At 40.8% G+C, this 23,186-nt stretch overlaps 1 protein-coding gene across 1 annotated transcript in view; it reads right to left on the reverse strand.

Moving 5' to 3' along the window:
- Nucleotides 1–23,186, reverse strand: part of PHLPP1 (PH domain and leucine rich repeat protein phosphatase 1) — a 220,017-nt gene that overhangs the window by 53,336 nt on the left and 143,495 nt on the right. The window contains exon 4 of the mRNA XM_084619249.1: nucleotides 20,974–21,140. Within this exon, the coding sequence (XP_084475375.1) occupies nucleotides 20,974–21,140 (167 nt within the window). The remainder of the gene's footprint in view (nucleotides 1–20,973; nucleotides 21,141–23,186) is intronic.

The raw sequence follows: 23,186 nt of genomic DNA on the forward strand, positions 1-23,186 counted from the left end.
GAACTGGGAAGGTTGGATGGAGGCAGGGGATCCCAAGGGAGCGGTCAGGGGGTGGAGAGCAGGGGAGATTGGCTAGGGAACGGGCATCCCGGGGGCAGAGAGCAGGGGTGTTTGGATAGGATGCGGGAGTCCTGGGGGACAGTCAGGGGTGGGGGTTCCGGGGGGCTGGATAGGGGGGCGGGGGCCAAGCCATGCCTTGTAGTTTGGGGAGGCATTGCCTCCACCAACCTTCCCTACCTGGCCCTCCATACAATTTCTGTACCCGATGTGGCCCTAGGGCCAAAATGTTTGCCCACCGCTGCTGTATATATATCAAAGAGGAGGGGCTGTCACTGGAAGCTGAGACAGTGAAGATGTGTAACATTTACAAAGGCTTCAATGACAATGGTAATACTGGTTCAGACCAGTGGTACGTCTGGCACTATATCCTGTCTTGACAGTGGCCAGTTCCAGATGATTCAGAGGGAATCAATAGAACAGGGCAATTATCAAATGATCCATCCCCATCATCCAGTCCCAGCTTCAGGCAGACTAAGGGATACCCAGAGCATGAGGTTGTGTTCCTGACCATCTGGCTAATAGCCATTGATGGACCTATCCTCCAGGAACTTGGCTAATTCTTTGTTGAATCCAATTATACTTCTGGTCTTCACAACATCCACTGACAATGAGTTCCACAGATTGATTGTAGTTTGTGTGAAGAAGTACTTTCTTATATTTATTTTAAGCCTGCTGCCTATTAATTTTCATAGGTGACCCCTGGTACTTGTGTTATGGGAAAGAATAAATAACACCTCCTTATTTACTTTCTCTACCCCATTCATGATTTTATAGACCTCTATCAATTGCCTCTTTTCTATGATTAACAGTCCTAGTCCTTTTACTTTCTCCTCATATGGAAGCTTTCAATAGCGCTAATGGTTTTTGTTCTTCTTAATACTTTTTCCAGTTTTTTGAAATGGGGTGACCAGCATTGCATGCAGTATTTAAGGTGTGGGCATACCATGGATTTATATAGTGTCATATTTTTTCTCTCATTATCTACCCCTATCCTAATGGTTCCTAACATTGTTAGCTTGGACCGCCGCTGCACACTAAGATGTTTCCAGAGAACTATCCATGACTCCTTCAAGATCTCTTTTGAGTGTTAACAGCTAATTTAGACCTCATCATTTTGTATGTACAGTTGGGATTATGTTTTTTAACCTGAATTACTTTGTACTTATCAACACTGAATTTCATTTGACCTTTTTTTGCCTAGTCACCCAGCGAGAAATAGATGGTTGAGGTCCTTCATTCACCAGGGTAAGCTTTCCACTTGTCATATTCATTTCACACCTCTAGCTGATCAACAGGAAAGTGTTATCACGATGTAAGGAAGAAAATAATCAGTTAAGGGATTACATCTCAGTGATCCAGTGATAAAACTTCATCATTACTTCCCCCTCAGGCTAGATTGCACCAAACACTAACATGAGTGGGATGCATAACGGACCCAGACTTGTATAGAAATAATATTTCAACGTAACTTCAATTTGCAATAAGTGGGGAGATGGAGGGCAGAAGAGAGAAAGTGACAGTCAATACATCTACAACCATGGAGAAACTCTAAAACAAACATTACATTTTTTTAATCAGCCATAAGAAAATTAGTCTTATGTGCTGATTATTACACTGGCTATGGCCTCAGAGCATTGCCAGCTTGAAGACTTACAAGAGGAGATTCAAAACACACACAAAACTAGTGCTCTTTGAATAACATGAAATTATCAACAGGTAGATACTTAAACTGCTTCTTGAGTATGTTTCGAACATCACACGGAAGAGAATAATGATTGCTAAATTACACTTAAAGAAAAGTTGGAAGGAAGGACTGTATACTTTGAATTATCCCCCCATTAAAGGGTAATTTAAGATGAGCAGAGGGGAGAGGTGTTGTTTATTTCCGTCTCTGTGTGTTCTCTCAGTTCCAAGATGCTGAAGCCACGTTCTTCATACAGCAGTGTAAATTATTCAGCAGATATATTAGTAATGACGGCTGGTGGGCAGTTGCTCAGAGAATAAAGATATAAGTCAAGCTCACATCTTAGTCACCTGCTTCACATTTATTAACAACAGCATGAATCCCTAATGGTCTAGGGTGTTTGTGTTATTATGGAGCATTGCCAAAAATGAACTGATCTGAAATACTGACTTTGCTTCTAATGTTTTTTATATTTAGAGTTATACCATTAACATACATTGTCACTGATACAAGTAGGATACCATGAAGATATGTAAATGACTACAATTCTCTGTGGACTAGTTTGCACAAGGAATCAGGCTTTAATTTAAGTGGGCTTAAAGAATTAAATATCCACTGTTTCCGTTTCTCCTAAATTATTACACTGTGCTGACAGTATTAACTAGAAAAGTGGTGACAAGCAACACTGGTGCCTTTGCAGCATTCCTTGGTAGGGAGAAAACTCCACAATGTACATCATTTGTTAACTACTTGATGACATGCTGATTCCATAATTCAAGATGTGTCATTTTCTCCCTCCTGTCTTTAGACTTTTGCCATTCTTCAAAAAAAAAAAAAAAGCCACTTGCAGAATTGTGCTTCCTTCCTCTCCTGAACACACCAAGATCAGAAAACTTGATTCTGAGCCTTCTATAATTTCCCTGACCAAAGAGAGTCCTAACTTTAAACTAGAGCAAAATACGGACATGTCAACTCTGGTCTTTGAACATGCAAGATGACTGAACACTAATTGTTCTAACTGAGCCAAATTATGTCCACATTATTTGTTCTTGAAGCTGCCAATTTAGGAGAGACTCTAGTTTGACATATACGAAAGCGGGGGGAGGGGGGGCTCAACAAGCCAAGTTCTCTTTCACAGTAATATGTGCACGTTTATCACAGTTTCTAATTTTAGGATTCTGATCCACTTGAAGTGTACAAAAAAGGAATACTGATTATACTACATAGAATTCGTGTTCCAATATGTTTGAAATAAGTGTCACAGTAAAGCTGGCTATGTGCTGTTAGACAAGCAAAACCATAGCAGTTGGCCTGACATACCCAGTTTGTCTGATTCTTATCAAAGAGTGTTTATACAAAAGGTGATTTTTACTATATCCAACCAGGATACCTAGTGTAATAAGGGACCAAACATGAAAGAAAACAATATTCCCACTGATTTTTGGTATTTGATGCATCTATTTTATGGTTACAATAGAACATCATTTCAGACAGAAAAAAAAAAGTTCTCCTCCTCAACTCCAGCAGAACATTGAGAGCACTAGCTAGCAGTCAAGCAGGATGTGGCAATTAAGTATTGGAACAGAACCTACCTCTACGCCAAAGGTCTGCTACATTGGCTGGCAATCTCATTACAAGAATTTGCCAAATAGCTTACATGCTTGTTAAATTTCTTTCTTACTACTAATAATCCAAGTTACTGTCTCTTTTAGCTGTTGTCTCAGACCCTCCTAGACCATAGTGTTAATGCCTCCCCAAAGGATTAGTTACCCTAGAGCCAGAAATACAAGACAGACAGCATCTCTTTTCCCTTTAAGGTATAGTCATTAACACTTTAAAGTAGCCATGCAACTGTTAGGATCAAAGCTTTATGAAGGCCCCTGCTACTCTAGCTCTCTCCAGATAGGAAAACCCTTCCCTGAAGCTAGATGTCTCAAAGACTGTGCTAAGTGGATCCATTCAACCTTTCAGCAATAATCCAGATGCAGATGCAGAGGGTTATCATGGCCCTGCTGAAGTCAATGAAAACATTCCCACTGGGTTAATACACCCAGGATTTCACTCCAGATGCCAGAGAAGAAGGAGAGTGCTTCAGATCTCCCCTCCATTTTGAAGGCAAAGTTATTATACTGGCTCCAATGCATCTGAGAACGGGGATGACAACACACAAAAGCAAACAGGGAAAATAATCCCAAAACAAGGAACAGACAGAGATAACTGATTAATTTTAGGGTAAGGATTGTATTTGAGTTTGTTTTGGCTACCAAACCAATTAACCATCATAGTTAATTGGATGAGTAACTAAAACTCAAATATAACCCTACCTCCTAAAAATGTTTTCAAATCCCCATGCAAACAAACAAAACAAACTAAAGTTAAGCCCCAGTCCTTGGTAGTTTTACTGCATTTTTACTAACACTACAGGGACCCTGCCATTTTTTTCTCAATCCAACACAGTAAAGGGCGCCTGGGTTCGTGAAGATGAACTTCAAAGTCTCTATATGCAGACAAAAGTATATCTTTCACTGAAGACTATACAAAGGAAATGTAGCTCATTGCACAAAGAGCAACTTCAAACTTTAGTGGCTCACTTTTCAAAACATACAAATAGCCACAGATGTTAAATCAAACTAGGACTACATCCAAGTCAAAAGCAGCTTTTATTCTATTACAAAAATCAGCCAGACCATAAAAAGATAAATATTTTGTTAATGGAAACAACCTGAAGTTATATGGTGCTTTACACAGAAGCAGGATTTAACAATTCTCAGTTTCTGCAATAGCCTATTGCAAACTACTTACTTGGGGAAAGACTATTCTCACCTGCAAAGAAAAGGAAATCCTAAGGGATGAAAGTAAAAATCTATACTTATCTCCACACTGGAAGTCTATCTTCAGAACAAAGGAGCTAGAGGAGCTAGCAACAGCTAATCATAGCCCTGCTGGCCCAGATAAAAGCAGCTGCCTGGCCTTAGCAGGTCAGTTCCTGGCTGGGACCAGAGGAATAATGAAATGTGCTCCTTTCTGGCCTGGAGAGAGAAAAAAACCTGGCCCTGAAATGGGCTGGAAATAAAAAGGTAGGACAAGGCCCAGGGAAATAGCAGCAACGGATTCACGCAAGCAGGACGTAGCTGCCGTGTATAGGGGTGCCGGGGTTGGAATCTGAAGTAGTGGGCAGTCCAGGTTCCCCAACCCGTCACAGGTAAAGTGGTGTAAACTCCAACAAGGGGACATGCCTCATCAGGGAGCATGAAAAAAGGGGCTGAATGTAAAGAGCCTAGAGCCGGGGCTGAAAACCCTAGCCCAAGGAAACAGACTGCTTATTTGCTGGACTCTTTAATATGTTGGAAGGGGTTGATTTGGACTTTGAGACTCAGCCAGAGCACCAAGCCATTAAAGACCCATCACGGTCGGTCAGTAACCTGCAGGAGGCACCAGGGCAAAAAGAATTGCAGTTCCTTACCCAGATGATTGGAGGCATTCAAGGTGAGTGCCCCTTTGCAGACGGGTATTGCCAACCTGACAATTACAAAACCAGTGTGTTTTAAACTGCAAGCAGACTGCTTGGAGAGAGACCCTTCTCTTTCAGGAATCTCTTCTTAAATAACAAGAGTGCCAAAATAGGAAAGCTTTTCAAATTATTATGATTACATACAAAGCTCCCCACGCAAGACGCTTTTTCAACAATCTCCAACTCTTCCTTGCTATAGTAAATTTTCTTGACACCCAGTTTCTGTTATTAACAAGCAAATAATCCAGCTACTACTGTAACCAAAATAAAAACTGTATTCAATTAAGCATATATAACGATCATATGCAGAATTTCAATAAGATGGAGAGCAAAAACTCCACTCCTCTATTCCAGAATGCAGTATGCTTTTCAAAAAAACATGATCAAGAAAAAAGTTTACCGTATGATTTAAACTAGATTTGACCCGAATCCTAGCCTGCCAAGTATATGTAAATTAGAAAGGCTGTCCAATTAAGTTAGTGGTTGAGAACACCAATCAATGTGTTTTCATACTAACCATATGTGATTACAAGATAAAAGGGAATATTAAATGCAAATAAACTAGTGAAGATTTTAATCTCCAACTTATTCCTATCTAATAGCAAGTAGCATAATATTTTATGCTCAGGAAATTCAGCTGTAATTTTTTGATATACTGCTATGACAATTACTGAAGGCAATATGCCTCTGCTATTTAAATGTACTGGTCCAGATATTACATTTAAAACAAGCTTAACAGCAGAAGAAAAAATAGGAATGAGCATCCAAATCAATTTTACTAGGTATTTATTAGGTACTGAGAGAGAAAAATACTTTATCAAAGAGCCAAGCAAAAATAAAAATAAGTCCAAACAAATTTAGAACTTGCTCTTGAATACAGAAAAAGTGAAAAAATGTTTTTCACTTGAAAGTACAGGGGGAATTTCAGTTGGGCAGAATATAAATACTTACCCTGGAAATGAGCCAGAAAGTCTAGAATGACATCTCTGCTCTTGCAAAAAGTACCACAGGATCTTTTATTGATCACAAATAGTCAGTGCATCACTTTTGTACAACTCCTATTCCTGAATAGTCATATCATGAGGACACAGACAAGGACAACCAGCGGATGTGATGTGAGATCACTAGCAGATTAACAAAAAAACTATAAACTGTATTTTAAAAAAGGGGACAGATTCCTCTTCAATTAACCATTCAGAAAGGGAGAGTGACAGATAATCTGAAATGGTAAACTAACTTGCATTAAAAAAAGGAGTACTTGTGGCACCTTAGAGACTAACCAATTTATTTGAGCATAAGCTCCGATGAAGTGAGCCATAGCTCACGAAAGCTTATGCTCAAATAAATTGGTTAGTCTCTAAGGTGCCACAAGTACTCCTTTTCTTTTTGCAAATACAGACTAACACGGCTGTTACTCTGAAACCTAACTTGCATTAGATTTCAAAGAGCTAGAAAGGCAGGTCAAAGAAGGGTTCCATACATACTCCAGAATCCCTGGAATGCCTAGCATGCTCTCTCTCAATTAGTTGAGAATCACCTTTTAAAGTAAGCCTCATGCTATACTTATGTACTGACTTGATCATTCGCTCTCATCTTCGAGCAGTTAAAAAAGAGTATGTTAATCTTAATCAACTCAAAAGGGAAATGTAGTTCACTGTAATAAGCTCCTATCTTGAAACTGAATTAACACATTTGCCACCTCTATTTCCACTTCATCTCAATCTCTATAAAATGTCATTGACAACAGAATTATAAATAAAGTAGTTTTACTGTAGTGACACATGCAAACACCACTTAGTTGAAGGTCAGTCACCATTTCCATTACAAGCTAGTCTTCTCCAAAAGCTGTACTAAAATGGCAATAAAAATGTCCTTGAAGTTAGAAGCTAGCACAACGTACAAAATCTCATCTTATCATTTCAGAGGTTGGGATGGGAGAAAAACAGATGAAAGACAAAAGCTTACCAAAAAAATTCACATAGCAGCTTTAAAGCTGCATCAAAAAAGGAATAGTCAGAAGTAGACCAATACATAATCTCTATTATTTATTTCAATACACTTTAAAAGTCCTCCCATGCCAAAGCAGGCATTTCCAGCAGCAAAGCCCTGTTTAGTAATGCAGATTCATTAAATTCCACAAGAATCCAGGAGGAAGAGTGGGAGGGTAGGAGAGAGAGAGAGAGAAACAAATTGAAGGGTATATTCCACTTCCACCCAACTGTCCGTGGAGATACGAGATCACACCCTGGTGAAGTGGTACAGGTGGTCTTCTAATAAAGGGGAAACAGGATCCGGGAATATAGAAGCTGGTACAATGTCCTTGAGCGTCTCATCAAAAGTTCTGCTTAGCACTCCCTGGGTGTCTGGAAGGGGCACACTGACGCCAAGGCAGAAGAGCATGCAATCTGCAGCTAAAATCTCTGCTCTGTTTCCACAGTCCCTAGGTTATACAATCATGGAGCTTCACATCGGTCTGCTCAGAAAAAAGTGAAGCTCCCTTGAAGGGAAGGTCCTGAAGGGCTTTTGCTGGACCTCATGCTGGAGATCTGAGGACTGTAACCATGAACTCCTTTGCATGGCCACTATGGAGGCTGTGAATGTAGCTGCTGAATCCACCACATGCAGGGCAACTTGCAAGGAAGCCCTGGCTATCAACTTCCCCTTGTCCACCAGTGAGAACTTCTGCCTGACCTCTTGGGGAAGCAAGTCCTTGAACTTCAACATGAAGTCCCACACGTTGACATCATATCTGTTCAGCAGTGACTTCTGCTTAGTGATCCCAAGCTGCAGCCCAGTAGAGTACACCTTTCTACTGAAAAGTACAATTTCTTGGAGATTTTTGCCTTAGGAGTTGCCTGCAGACCCTGCCTTTCCCTCTTGTTGGCCATGGACATCACCAGGTATGGGGGGGGGGGGGCGCGGGCGCGGGGGTTAGGCAGAGAGGAGGAACAGGGAGACGTATGTGTATAGGAACTCATAGCCACAGGCAGGGACAAAGTATTTCCTCTCAACTCTTTTTAAGGTGGGGGGAAGGGAAGCAGGGGGGTTGCCACAGGGCTTTCACTGGGTCCATAATGGCCTCATTGATAGGCAATGGCGCTGGTGTCATGTTGTCCCTCCAGTGCAGTCAGTTTGTCTGGTACCAGATTCAGTGCCTGAGTCAAGGCTGGAGTCAACAGTGCCGACTGCGATGCCGAGGCAGAGAAGCAGCCTGACCGAGGTCACACTCCACTCTGCTCCCCATGCCTGGCTGTCTTCGGTGTGGGGGAAAGTCCCCTTTCAGCCAGCTTCTTTCTGCGCTGCTTCTTCAACAACTGGGATGCTGAATGGTGCCAGGACTCCTGTATGGTGGGATGAGCACTCCTCTCGGACGCTGAGGTGCTCGGTGCCAAGTCCAACCAGCTTAGCTCAGAGGAAGATCTCAGCGCTGCTCCCTTAGTAGGAGCTTTAACCTGGACTCCCAGTCCTCCTTCGTATGAGGTTTAATTCAATGCAGATCTAATACTGATTCCTGATGTGAGCCTCACCCAAGCACTTTAGGCAACTAGAGTGCGGGTTGCTCAGAGGCACAGCCTTGTTGCAGGAGACACAGGGCTAGAAGCCCGGTTTCTGAGGCATGCCTCAGCGCCGGAAATGGACAAACCTCCGCTAACTAATGAAGAAAACCAACTATGCTAACATACTAATATTAAAAAACTATTTACAACCGAGAAAAGGTTGCCGTAGCAAGGAGAGCAGGGCCAGCGACCATCACAGGCAGTAAAAAGGAACTGAGGGGGCATGGGGTCACCTGGGCCGTTTATACTGGCATTATGTGCACCTGGCACCAGAGGATATCTGAGCAGCCCCAAAGAGGACCACGGAGGGGAAATTTTCCAGTGACTGTGCTCAGAATACCTACAGTGGAATGGACATGTACAAGCACTGGAAGAAGAAACAAGTATGTCGTCAAAGTCACGAAAGATCCAGAAACACATGTGATTGTTAAAAATCATGAGATCTTAACTGAGTGAATTGCATGGTTTGGGTCTGACTCCTGATTTTGTAACTGTCTGTGGAAAACCCTCCTGACACCCATGTGTGCACATTTTCAGGATGAAAATTCGAATAGAAATGAACACAAAACTTGTACATAAAAATTTGGGACACAGCATTCCCATCTTTGTCCCCCCTCCTCCCGACAACTCTTGGCATGACATACTTTTTCTCAGTCACCACTCCCTGGCAACCCCACTCTCCTCTCCTACAAGCACTCTCTCCAGCATCTTTCCACAGACTTTCACCCACCCTCTCCAGCTGCTCCTAACCCCAGCAGACATCACTTGTTCCAAATTCTCTTCCTCACCTCACATGGCACGAAGCAGCCTCTGCCCTCCAGTACTACTTCAACTTCAGCAGTTTGCACCAGAACCTGGTCAGTTACCCCAACAATCCAGCAGGTTAATTCCCCTCTCTCAAGTCCTTCAACCCCGTGGAATCAGCCTCACCCCAGTTTCCAACAAATACGGCCAACTTCTCTGCCAATAGAAGGTTACGCTGTTGCCGCCTCCCCCTGCTTTCCTGCACCATTACCCAAACAATATGACCCCTATCCACAGTTACTGCACTGCAAGTGGAAGAAGGCCCATCTAAGGCCCCTATTGCCTCATTTTGAGGGGGGGAGGTGGCTCCCTGATACTTCCATGCAGGACACTGAGGGGTACACGAGAACTACAGGCAGCTGCCCTCTCAGCAGATGGAAGAGGTCTCTCATGGCCACAGGTGGAACAAGTAACTGAGCTCAGATTCCTGAGCCATCTGCAGCTGCTCACATGATCAGAGCTTTACGGACCTCACAATTAAGGAGTGCTGGCAAATAGGGTATCAACTACATTTTATTCTGCTTAGGAAGACTCTGACCTTTAAAGGGTTCACACATCACTGGTTTTATGTATTTTTGTAATAATGCGTTTTATAGCTCATGTTCTTGTAGCACAGTATGATTATGCGATCTGTCACAATGATGCAATGTTACAATACAGTGTTTTATTATTTTGGCATTTCTTACCATGCTCACCACTGTAATCTTGTGGGGCAGAGAATACAGGATTTAGTAGATTGTCAGCTTGGCAAATAAACAAGCCTTTAAGAAAGGTCTGGAAACATGTTTTCAAGCCTTATTAACTAAGGCATTTGTATATAAATAATGCCTTTTTAAACCAGAATGCACAGAGTCTCTGGAGATTTCGTGCTCTGCCCACCTTATTTGAAAAGTGTTTCCAGGGACAGTTTTTCCAAATTTGGCAGCTATAGATGATCATCCCTGTTCTATATGAAGCAGCACATCTAGGATTTTTTCTAGGGCTGTCAAGTGATTAAAATAATTAATTGCAATAAATCACAATTAATCACATTGTTAAACAATAGAATACCGTTTATTTAAATTTAAATGTATTTAAAGAGATCATACTACAGTACTTGTATGAGATGAACTGAAATACTGTTTCTTTTGTTTATTTTTACAGTGCAAATATTTGTAATAAAAATAAAATAAAGTGAGTACCGTACACTTTGTATTCTGTGTTGTAATTGAAATTCATATCCTTGAAAATGTAGAAAAATATCCAAAATATTTAATAGATTTCAATTGGTATACTATTGTTTAACAGTGCGATTAATCACGATTTTTTTTTAGTTAATTACATGAGTTAACTGTGATTCATAGACAGCCCTAGTTCTTTCACAAGAATCATCGTGGCAGGATAGGGTCTTTGAAGTTACATGGTGGTAAGTCCCAGAGAACTCTGAGGGAGAAAGCCAAGGGCTATTATTGTAAAGACCACTACTAAAGGCTGGTAAACTAGAGAAAAGATGAAGATGCAGCTAAAGACTCGGAAAATACTGGAGAAAACAGAAGGGGAGATTAGAGTGGAAAATACTGAACAAGTAAAAAGAAATAAAGATTACATAAGAAACAGAATATCCCCTTCAAATACCATCTTCTACTCTGCTTACCTGCACTATAGTAATTTCAAATGTGGCCACAAAATTCTGTTTTAAATACCTAAAAATTAACAAGTGCTGTTATGTTATTTTTTAATTTCCAAATGGTAACTTTTAAAACAACCCTTTACAATGTTTGCAACTCAAACATTGTAGTATTTTGCAAAACACAAAACAAAGGCAAAACGGACTAGAAAGTGATTGCTGTTTTTATGCATCCGATGAAGTGAGCTGTAGCTCATGAAAGCTTATGCTCAAATAAATTGGTTAGTCTCTAAGGTGCCACAAGTACTCCTTTTCTTTTTGCTGTTTTTGTGTAATTTAAAAGTTCAATTTAAAAAAAACTTTCAGTTTTAATGATCTGCGGCTATTTGTAAAATAAGATTTTATTTAAAAAGATTTTCCCCACCCACCAGTAATGCAGTGAATTACGTTTGTAAAACTAAGTTCCTTCTCAGCATCTGCAGCTATGAAAATAAAATGCTTCAGCATTTAAGCCTTGATCCAAAGCCCACTGAAGTCAAAACAATCTCTTTCCATAGACTTCAGTGGATTTTGGATTGGGCCCTCATATAGAGATTATTTTCCTGCAACTGAGCTATTATATGCCTTATCCCCTTCTCCCTCCTTCCTCTTGTGTACATTTGTAACCCCAGAATATACCATTTGCAGGTTATTTTCTCTCTGGAAAGCATGACACTATTTTCCTGCCCTTTGGGGTATTTGATTTTTGAATTCCTGTGCTTCTTTCAAACACTTTCACTGCTAGCATCCATAATGTATAAATCCTTTGCTTTGTCATACCTTGTGAAAGCTGGAAGATTTAAAGCTGTGTCACCTGTCTAAAGTAATTTCAAGTAAGGGATGCTTGAGAGGAGATTAGATTTCTGAGCAAGGCCCCTAGGAAACCGGTAATGACTGCATGTATGTATTTGTAAAAGAAAATCTATAGTGTCACTGTTAATTATTAAACCTTCATTACAATGTAAGGGGTGGGGGAAAAAGCTAGTTCCTTAGCATCATAAGAAGAATTGCTAGAACATGCTGACGAAAATGGTGTTTGCCAATACTATTTACTCTAATTTCAGTTGCATGCTTTCACTAAAACACTGTTTAATGACAAACATTTGACTGAATGATTTCCCATCATTATTTACAAACAATGTTCTTAGTAAAAAGAAAAGGAGTACTTGTGGCACCTTAGAGACTAACAAATTTATTTGAGCATAAGCTTTCCTGAGCTACAGCTCACTTCATCGGATGCATTCAGTGGAACATACAGTGGGGAGATTTATATACATAGAGAACATGTAACAATAGGTGTTACCATGCACACTGTAACAAGACAGTGATCACTTAAGGTGAGCTATTACCGGCGGGGGGGGAAGACACGACAGGGGAGGAGGAGAAAACCTTCTGTAGTGATAATCAAGGTGGGCCATTTCCAGAGGTTGACAAGAACATCTGAGGAACAGTTTTTTTTGTTGAAGAATTGCGTTCTTACAACTACAATACCCACCTGCTGAAGTGAAGAAACAGATTCACAGAGCCAGAAGAGTACCCAGAAGTTACCTACTACAGGACAGGCCAAACAAACAAAGTAACAGAATGCCACTAGCCGTCACCTTCAGTCCCCAACTAAAACCTGTCCAGCGCATGGTCAAGGATCTACAACCTATCCTGAAGGACGACCCATCACTCTCTCAGATCTTGGGAGACAGGCCAATCCTTGCTTACAGACAGCCCCCCAACCTGAAGCAAATACTCACCAGCAACCACACGCCACACAACAGAACCACTAACCCTGGAACCTATCCTTGCAACAAAGCCTGTTGGCAACTGTGTCCACATATCTATTCAGGGGACACCATCATAGGGCCTAATCACATCAGCCACACTATCAGAGGCTTGTTCACCTGCACATCTACCAACGTGATATATGCCATCATGTGCCAGCAATGCCCCTCTGCCATGCACATTGGTCAAACTGGACAGTCTCTACATAAAAGAATAAATGGACACAAATCAGAAGTCAAGAATTAACACATTCAAAAACCAGTTGGAGAACACTTCAATCTCTCTGGTGACTCGATTACAGACCTAAAAGTGGCAATTCAACAAAAAAACTTCAAAAACAGACTCCAACAAGAGACTGCTGAATTGGAATTAATTTGCAAACTGGATACAATTAACTTAGGCTTGAATAGAGACTGGGAGTGGATAGGTCATTACACAAAGTAAAACTTTCCCCATGTTTATTCCCCCCCACCCCCCCACTGTTCCTCAGATGTTCTTGTCAACTGCTGGAAATGGCCCACCTTGATATCACTACAAAAGGTTCCCATCGTGCCCCCCCCCGCCCCCGCCCAGCTCTCCTGCTGGTAATAGCTCATCTTAAGTGATCATTCTCCTTAGTGTGTGTATGGTAACACCCATTGTTTCATGTTCTCTGTGTATATAAATCTCCCCACTGTATTTCCACTGAATGCATCCGATGAAGTGAGCTGTAGCTCACGAAAGCTTATGCTCAAATTTCTCAGTCTGTAAGGTGCCACAAGTTCTCCTTTTCATTAGCTTCCGTTACTGCAACAACCGGGGGTGGGGCGGTAGGGGGGAACTTTTTCTGAAAGGCACCATGTTATAAGTTTTAAAGAAGCCACTGTGAATTGGAGCAAGTAAACCCAACTCACTCAATAGGCCATTTATCTTTTACTGTACTTGAATTTTCACACCACCTACTTTTGAAGGTTAGATTCAAATATTTGTTCCCTATTTTCTGGCATGCACACAAATAGAAAAATATAGGTGTTGGTACAAAACTACCCAGTACTCAAAGTTCTGATTACAATTTTGGACCATGAGAAACACACTACGAAGTGGATTTAACAAGTTTAAATGAGCAATAAAACAAGTATACATGAACAGTCTCACAAAGTAATGTTTACTTATCTCATGCCCCAAGCAAATATGTCCTTTACCACTCCTTCCCCTCCCAAAAGAGATGCATGAAGCTGCCAAACTTACATTAACTCATCTTGATTCTTCCTTTTACAATACTTGGAAAATATCAAATGCACAGTTACTATAAAACGTCTTCCTACAGCACGCAGCAATAAACATCTATATTTGAGAGCAGAACTGAATCTCAGGATTATTATTTATCTACTCTGTCCTATCCCCTCACTGGAACAGTCAGACCTGGCATCTTATTTTAATGTGAAGAAGATGCTGAGGAAGGCAGGCCAACAAGAAAAGTGTTTCTAGTGTTTGCAAGCCTTTACAACGCTAACAATTCATCACCATGACAGGCTTTGTTTATCTATATGACATATTGAACCAGAGTTTTGACTATGTATTGTTCAGCCCTGCAAGGTATATGATCTTGAAAATAGAAACAAAAACAAACTACAATAACTTTACAGTACTTTAATCTTCAAGCAGCCAGTTCCAAACAGATTTCTTTCAGAAGCTGTTGAATGTACATCCACTACTGGTTAAAACAGTATTATCCAAAATTTTGGCTCCTGTTGTTGCTGTCTTTCACTGAGGCACTATAGCAGTTCCTACTACTGCATCACCCTGCAGACCACAAACATGGCAGACAATGAGAGTAGCCTGCCATGCTGTTTGAACACTTCCCTTTTCAACATTAACATTAAATGTTAATTTAACATTTTCCCCTTAACATTAAAAAGCAGAGTAGTTTTTAAACTAAGAGATGGGGTAAAGCCAATTGCTGCAGAGGTGCACGTGGATTGGAAAGAGACTTCTCTTAGAGAGTCTATTGATAGAGATTCTCTAGGTTTTAGTCAGGAGGAGAGGATGGAAGAGGATAAAGTATGGGCCAGATCAGATGAGAAACATTCACAAAGAATCTGACATCAGAAAAGGGCAGACAGTGACAAGTTTTTAAAGTGCTTGTACACAAATGCTAGAAGTCTAAATAATAAGATGGGGGAACTAGAGTGCCTTGTGTTATAGGAGGCTATTGATATAATAGGCATCACAGAAATCTGGTGGAGTGAGGACAATCAATGGGACACAATCATTCCGGGGTACAAAATATATTGAAAGGACAGAACAGGTCATGCGGGGGGTTGGGGTGGGGGTGGCACTATATGTGAAAGAAAATGTAGAATCAGATGAAATAAAAATCTTAAATGAATCCATGTTCCATAGAATCTCTATGGATAGCAATTCCATGCTCTAATAAGAATATAACAGTGGGGATCTATTATCTACCACCTGACCAGGACAGTGAAAGTGACGATGAAATGCTAAGGGAGATTAGAGAGGCTATCAAAATAAACTCAGTAATAGTGGGGGATTTCAATTATCCCCATACTAATTGGGTACATGTCCCCTCAGGACGAAATGCAGAGACAAAATTTCTCGATACTTTAAATGACTGCTTCTTGGAGCAGCTGGTACAGGAACCCACAAGGGGAGAGGCAACTCTCGATCTAGTCCCGAGTGGAGCGCAGGATCTGGTCCAAGAGCTAACTGTAACAGGACTTCTTGGAAATAGCCACCATAACATAACAACATTTAACATTCCTGTGGTGGGAAGAAACAGTAACAGCCCAACACTGTGGCATTTAATTTCAGAAAGGGGAACTATGCAAAAATGAGAAGATTAGTTAAACAGAAATTAAAAGGTACAGTGACTCGAGTGAAATCTCTGCAAGCTGCATGGACACTTTTCAAAAGACACCATAATAGAGGCTCAACTTAAATGTATACCCCAAATTAAAACACATAGTAAAAGAACTAAAAAAGAGCCACTGTGGCTTAACAACTATGTAAACGAAGCAGTGAGAAATAAAAAAGGCATCTTTTAAAAAGTGGAAGTCAAATCCTAGTAAGGGGCATAAACACTGCCAAATTAAATGTAAAAATGTAATAAGAAAAGCCAAAAAGGAGTTTGAAGAACAGCTAGCCAAAAACTCAAAAGGTAATAAAATGTTTAAGTACATCAGAAGCAAGAAGCCTGCTAAACAACCAGTGGGGCCCTTGGACGATTGAGATACAAAAGGAACACGTAAAGACGATAAAGTCATCGCAGAGAAACTAAATGAATTCTTTGCTTCAGTCTTCTCGGCTGAGGATGTTAGGGAGATTCCCAAACCTGAGCCGTCTTTTGTAGGTGACAAATTTGAGGAATTGTCACAGATTGAAGTGTCACTAGAGGAGGTTTTGTAATTAATTGAGAAACTTAACAGTAACAAGTCACCAGGACCAGATGGCATTCAACCAAGAGTTCTGAAAGAACTCAAATGTGAAATTGCAGAACTATTAACGATGGTTTGTAACCGGTCCTTTAAATCAGCTACTGTCTCCAATGACTGGAAGATAGCTAATGTAACGCCAATATTTAAGAGGGGCTATAGAGGTGATACTGGCAATTACAGACCGGTAAGTCTAATGTCAGTACTGGGCAAATTAGTTGGAACAATAGTAAAGAATAAAATTGTCAGACACATAGAAGAACATAAATTGTTGAGCAAAAGTTAACATGGTTTCTGTAAAGGGAGATCATGTCTTACTAATCTAATAGAAAAGGAGTACTTGTGGCACCTTAGAGACTAACCAATTTATTTGAGCATGAGCTTTCGTGAGCTACAGCTCACTTCATCAGATGCATATCGTGGAAACTGCAGCAGACTTTATAAGCAGACTTACCAGCAGGACAGCGGGGTGGGAGGAGGTTTTGTTTCATATTCTCTGTGTATATATAAAGTCTGCTGCAGTTTCCACGATATGCATCCGATGAAGTGAGCTGTAGCTCACGAAAGCTCATGCTCAAATAAATTGGTTAGTCTCTAAGGTGCCACAAGTACTCCTTTTCTTTTTGCGAATACAGACTAACACGGCTGTTACTCTGAAACTAATCTAATAGAGTTTTTTGAGGGGGTTAAACATGTGGACAAGGGGGATCCAGTGGACATCGTGTACTTAGATTTCCAGAAAGCCTTTGACAAGGTCCCTCACCAAAGGCTCTTACATAAATTAAGTTGTCATGGGATAAGAGGGAAGATCCTTTCATGGATTGAGAACGGGTTAAAAGACAGGGAACAAAGGGTAGGAATAAATGGTAAATTTTCAGAATGGCAAGGGGTAACTAGTGGTGTTCCCCAAGGGTCAGTCCTAGGACCAATCCTATTCATAAATGATCTGGAGAAAGGGGTAAACAGTGAGGTGGAAAAGTTTGCAGACTACACTAAACTGCTCAAGATAGTTAAGATCAAAGCAGACTGTGAAGAACTTCAAAAAGATCTCACAAAACTAAGTGACTGGACAACCAAATGGCAAACAAAATTTAATGTGGACAAATGTAAAGTAATGCACATTGGAAAAAATAACCCCAACTATATATACACAATATGATGGGGGCTAACTTAGCTACAACTAATCAGGAGAAAGATCTTGGAGTCATCGTGGATAGTTCTCTGAAGACGTCCAGGCAGTGTGCAGCAGCAGTCAAAAAAGCAAACGGGATGTTAGGAGCCATTAAAAAAGGGATAGAGAATAAGATGGAGAATATCTTATTGCCCTTATATAAATCCATTGTATGCCCACATCTTGAATACTGCATACAGATGTGGTCCCCTCATCTCAAGATATACTGGCATTAGAAAAGGTTCAGAAAAGGGCAACTAAAATGATTAGGGGTTTGGAACGGGTCCCATATGAGGAGAGATTAAAGAGGCCAGGACTTTTCATTTTGGGGGAAAAAAGGAGACTAAGGAGGGATATGATAGAGGTATATAAAATCATGAGTGGTGTGGAGAAAGTGAATAAGGAAAAGTTATTTACTTGTTCCCATAATATAAGAACTAGGGGCCACCAAATGAAATTAATGGGCAGCAGGTTTAAAACAAATAAAAGGAAGTTCTTCTTCACTCAGCGCACAGTCAACCTGTGGAACTCCTTGCCTGAGGAGATTGTGTAGGCTAGGACTATAACAGGGTTTAAAAGAGAACTGGATAAATTCATGGAGGTTAAGTCCATTAATGGCTATTAGCCAGGATGGGTAAGGAATGGTGTCCCTAGCCTCTGTTTGTCAGAGAATGGAGATGGATGGCAGGAGAGAGATCACTTGATCATTACCTGTTAAATTCACTTGCTCTGGGGCACCTGGCATTGGCCACTGTCAATTGACAGGATACTGATTGGGTTAGACCAAAGATCCATCCAGCTATGGCCATTCTTATGTTCTTATCAGCAGTTGGAACCAAGCCACTCCGTGCACAAAAAAGGACTTCTGTACCTTTTCTAATATTAAAAATAAGAGCAAAATGGTTTTGTGTTGAAGGTGCAAGTTGGTTCTTATGTTCACCAATTTGTTCATCTCCAACTGGCAACATCAAGTAATACAACATTTCTGATATGGTTTTAGAGGGCATAAAATCAACTATTCCACTACAGTTTACTGCTGGCTATGCTCATCTGTTCCTGGAAATGTTGTCTGTTTTGTTCGGGAATCAGACTTATTGGGTTTGTTCATCCCCTATAATGCCAATTTTTTTGTTTTTCTAAAAGTCAATTGAAGATTATTTAAAAATGTAGCAGCCTGCATAATCCATTTTGTATTTTTTGGATATTTTTCAAAAAGAAAAGGATTAGAAGTGCTGGCTTTGGTATATTACAATACATTTATACAGGACCATTCACAAATAATCCCAGTGCACTTTGCAATTCAGGCACCACTGAAATTACAAAACATCTTTACTTGCTATATAGAAACATTCATCTGTCTGAATATGAACAGCTAGTCTGTTTTGTAATTCTAGGGGATGTACACAGACACAATGTTCATGCCCCAACTACGCAATGACACTGCTTACTATTAATGTGTTCCTTCTTGCTCTATGCCCATCAGAAAACAGTCACGTATATTAGTGGTCATATCCAGACAGAATCATTAAGGTCACAGCTGCTAGAGGAGTGGGTAGTAGGGAAAAGGAAAAGGGGCAGATGTCACATTTAATTTACTAGTTTGTTTTCCTGACACTAATCATAAAATCATAGAATAATAGAGTTGGAAGGGACCTCTGGAGGCCATCTAGTCCAACCCCCTGCCCAGAGCAGGACCAATCCCAACTAAATCATCCCAGCCAGGGCTTTGTCAAGCCTCACCTTAAAAACTTCTAAGGAAGGGGATTCCACCACCTCCCTTGGTAACACATTCCAGTGTTTCACCACCCTCCTAGTGAAAAAGTTTTTCCTAATATCCAACCTAAACCTCCCCCACTGCAACTTGAGACCATTACTCCTTGTCCTGTCATCTGCTATCACTGAGAATAGTCTAGATCCATCCTCTTTGGATTCACCTTTCAGGTAGTTAAAAGCAGCTATCAAATCCCCCCTCATTCTTCTCTTCTGAAGTCTAAATAATCCCAGTTCCCTCAGCCTCTCCTCATAAGTCATGTGTTCCAGTCCCCTAATCATTTTTGTTGCCCTTCGCTGGACTCTCTCCAATTTTTCCACATCCTTCTTGTAGTGTGGGGCCCAAAACTGGACACAGTACTCCATATGAGGCCTCACCAATGTCGAATAGAGGGGAACGATCACATCCCTCGATCTGCTGGCAATGCCCCTACTTATACATCCCAAAATGCCATTGGCCTTCTTGGCAACACGGGCACACTGTCGACTCATATCCAGCTTCTTGTCCACTGTAACCCTTGTTCCTTCTCTGCAGAACTGCTGCCTAGCCATTCGGTCCCTAGTCTGTAGCGGTGCATTGGATTCTTCCGTCCTAAGTGCAGGACTCTGCACTTGTCCTTGTTGAACCTCATCAGATTTCTTTTGGCTCAATCCTCCAATTTGTCTAGGTCCCTCTGTATCCTATCCCTGCCCTCCAGCGTATCTACCACTCCTCCCAGTTTAGTGTCATCCGCAAACTTGCTGAGGGTGCAATCCACACCATCCTCCAGATCATTAATGAAGATATTGAACAAAACCGGCCCCAGGACTGATCCTTGGGGCACTCCGCTATATACCAGCTGCCAACTAGACATGGAGCCATTGATCACTACCCGTTGAGCCCAACAATCTAGCCAACTTTCTACCCACCTTGTAGTGCATCCATCCAGCCCATACTTCTTTAACTTGCTGACAAGAATACTGTGGGAGACCGGGTCAAAAGCTTTGCTAAAGTCAAGGAATAACACGTCCACTGCTTTCCCTTCATCCACAGAACCAGTTATCTCATCATAGAAGTCAATTAGATTAGTCAGGCATGACTTTCCCTTGGTGAATCCATGCTGACTGTTCCTGATCACTTTCCTCTCGTCTAAGTGCTTCAGAATGTAACGTAAAGTCCTACACAGTTTATACTCCACAGCTCAAGAACAGAACCCATCTGATAGACAATTCATAAAAGTACACTGATGATCAAACACGTGAAAGATCAATGGATTTAAATTGGGCTCAGGTGTGTAAGGAAAAAGCAGTGAATGTGGAAAACTATTTTGGATTTTAAAAGCTTGCTTAATTCAGAGAACAACATTCAAATCCCTGTACACACATTTTCCAAATTAGTTATCTATAAAAAAGACCAGAATCTATCGCTCCATAGTGTGTTTCCATACACAAATATATACATTTTTGCCCTCTTGCAGATCTACCTTGACGGAAGTTCCTGCAAACCAAGTATCACTAAACTTACACACAGTGAGTAAGAACAGAATGGAGGATGTGGCTAGAAGCACGTGGCTTTTTTTTTATTTACCTCTGTAGTTCACTAAGCCCTCTAGTTGTTGACAGGCTGGGGTTTAGCCTCAGGAAGTTCTGTTTTAAATTGAGATGCGTGAGGTCGTGGCTGTAGAAGAGGTTGGCAGGCAGATGCTCCAGACTGCAGCATGAGAGATCCACTGAGCTTATGCGCTGCGAGGCAACCTAGAAAATAAGATAATCGAACACATTAACACTCCTAAAATATGGGAATGTCATCCTTTACACGTACAAGTGCAAGATAAGATTTTTTACACAGCAGAAATCATTGGTCAATGTTGTCAGTACACATGCCCGTGTGTGTATAACTTTCTCACCAATTATTCTGACCCTATTTTTTCAACTCTCCCTTGCTTTGTTGTAATGCCACTTCAGCTCCACTGGTGATCAGTCCATACGGACATGTACAATACAGGCCTTCTAATACAAGACTTGAAGCATTTGAAATCCTCACAAATAGACATCTAAAAAAATGAAAGCAATACTTTAAGACCTGAGGGAAAGATCAGAGATTGGCTGCGGGTGGATAACCGTAGCAAATGAGACAGTGCCGATGTCTTTATTGCTCCATAGGCAGGGAGTATACCAGAATGATGAAAAAAGCACAACTGCACAAAAGGGTGCCATATCCACCTGCCCTATCTGAAACACTTAAACGCAGTACTAATGATGGGATATTGAAAGAAAAATTACCATATCACATTAAAAAAACAACATAAAAATAGGTTACTAATTTATAGACACGCCTATTGCTGCTCATGTTGCAAATCCACCCTGGCCACTACAATTCAGAGGAAAAAATGGCCAAGAGTAACCAAGAGAGGTATGAGAAAGGAGATGCTGAGATCTGGGGGGTTTTAATACTCCTCAGAAGAAAAAGATACCTATCCATGTTGATCAAAGAAATACCACCAGCCACCATATTTACACCTGTTGCTAACGTGGTTTCAGACATGATATGTTGAGTAGCAACAAGTCTGTACTTACTCATGCTTCATTATACATCAATAAGGCCCCTGTGGCAAAAAGACTTCAAAAAGAAGGTACCCTATTCCTGCCTCCCACCAACGCAGCTTCTGCCAAAACTATTTAAAAATCCTTTTCACTTGGTCATGCAGAAAGGGGGATGGGGACAGAGAAACAGGCTGGTCTTCCCTAGAAAATCAGCTCAACATTAGAAAAGACCTTGAGGAGCTATGCGAACAGGCAGAATGTTGGATAGGACATTGCAGTCAGTGAATGCTGTGTTTGACATACAGTTATGAGTAAACTCTACTGGAACCATAACATTAATTTTCTAGTGAAGATGAGCCAGAGACAATGAATAAAGAAATAAGGGAAAGTCTACCACTGGGCAGGTCCACGAGTTGTATAGAGAGAAGGGGCTTTGTGTGATGACCTTGTTAAAGAAATAAGAATCAAAAGAAGAGGTACATCTCACCATATTAAGCCTCCACAGTAGCACAAATGATGCTTAAATGGACATATATTGTATTAGCTATTCATTCCAACAGCAATGTTATTTTATCTGGTCAGTGGCATTTTTATTGCCCTCATACTTTTAAGGCCCAATAAAAATACAAACAACATCTAATGGACACAACAGGAAAAATTCATAAACACCACACAAGGAGATCTGATAAGAGCTCAATAAGTAAGATGACATGTAGCTCAAAAGTTATAAAATAATTTTTGTGCAAAGTCACGGCCCTGAATGCAGACACACAAGTCAGGCTTAGCCAGCACAGTCCAATTGCATTCTGAGGCTGAGGGCAGGGGTCAGGAACAAGAAGTAGAGTTCATTCATTATATTTTAAATGCAAAGGGGGCGGGGGGGGGGACTGTAGGATAGATCAACTCCATTGTAAGCTTCAAGGGGAAAATGTCAGTTACAAACAAACAGTTTTGTAGTTTTCTGTATAGTTTTTTCATTCAAAATGCTCATTTTGTCTACTCACCTTGTATTACACCTTGTATCTATTTTAGTGTACCCATACATTTCATACTTAGGTCCATAAAGGATCAAGAATGCTTTTTTCTATACTAACCAAAATGCCATCTGTATGCCATTCTAACCAAGCATAAGAGCACAGTGATAATTCCATTTTAGTGTCAGAATGTGGCTGGTAAGGTATGAACCACCACCAACCACCACCACAAGGGTTCCCCCACACAGCTTGTCTGCACTGAAGTTAATTTGGATTAAGATAG

The sequence above is a fragment of the Lepidochelys olivacea genome (assembly GCF_965140295.1).
Source record: "Lepidochelys olivacea isolate rLepOli2 genome assembly, chromosome: 2".
NCBI lineage: Eukaryota > Metazoa > Chordata > Testudines > Cheloniidae > Lepidochelys > Lepidochelys olivacea.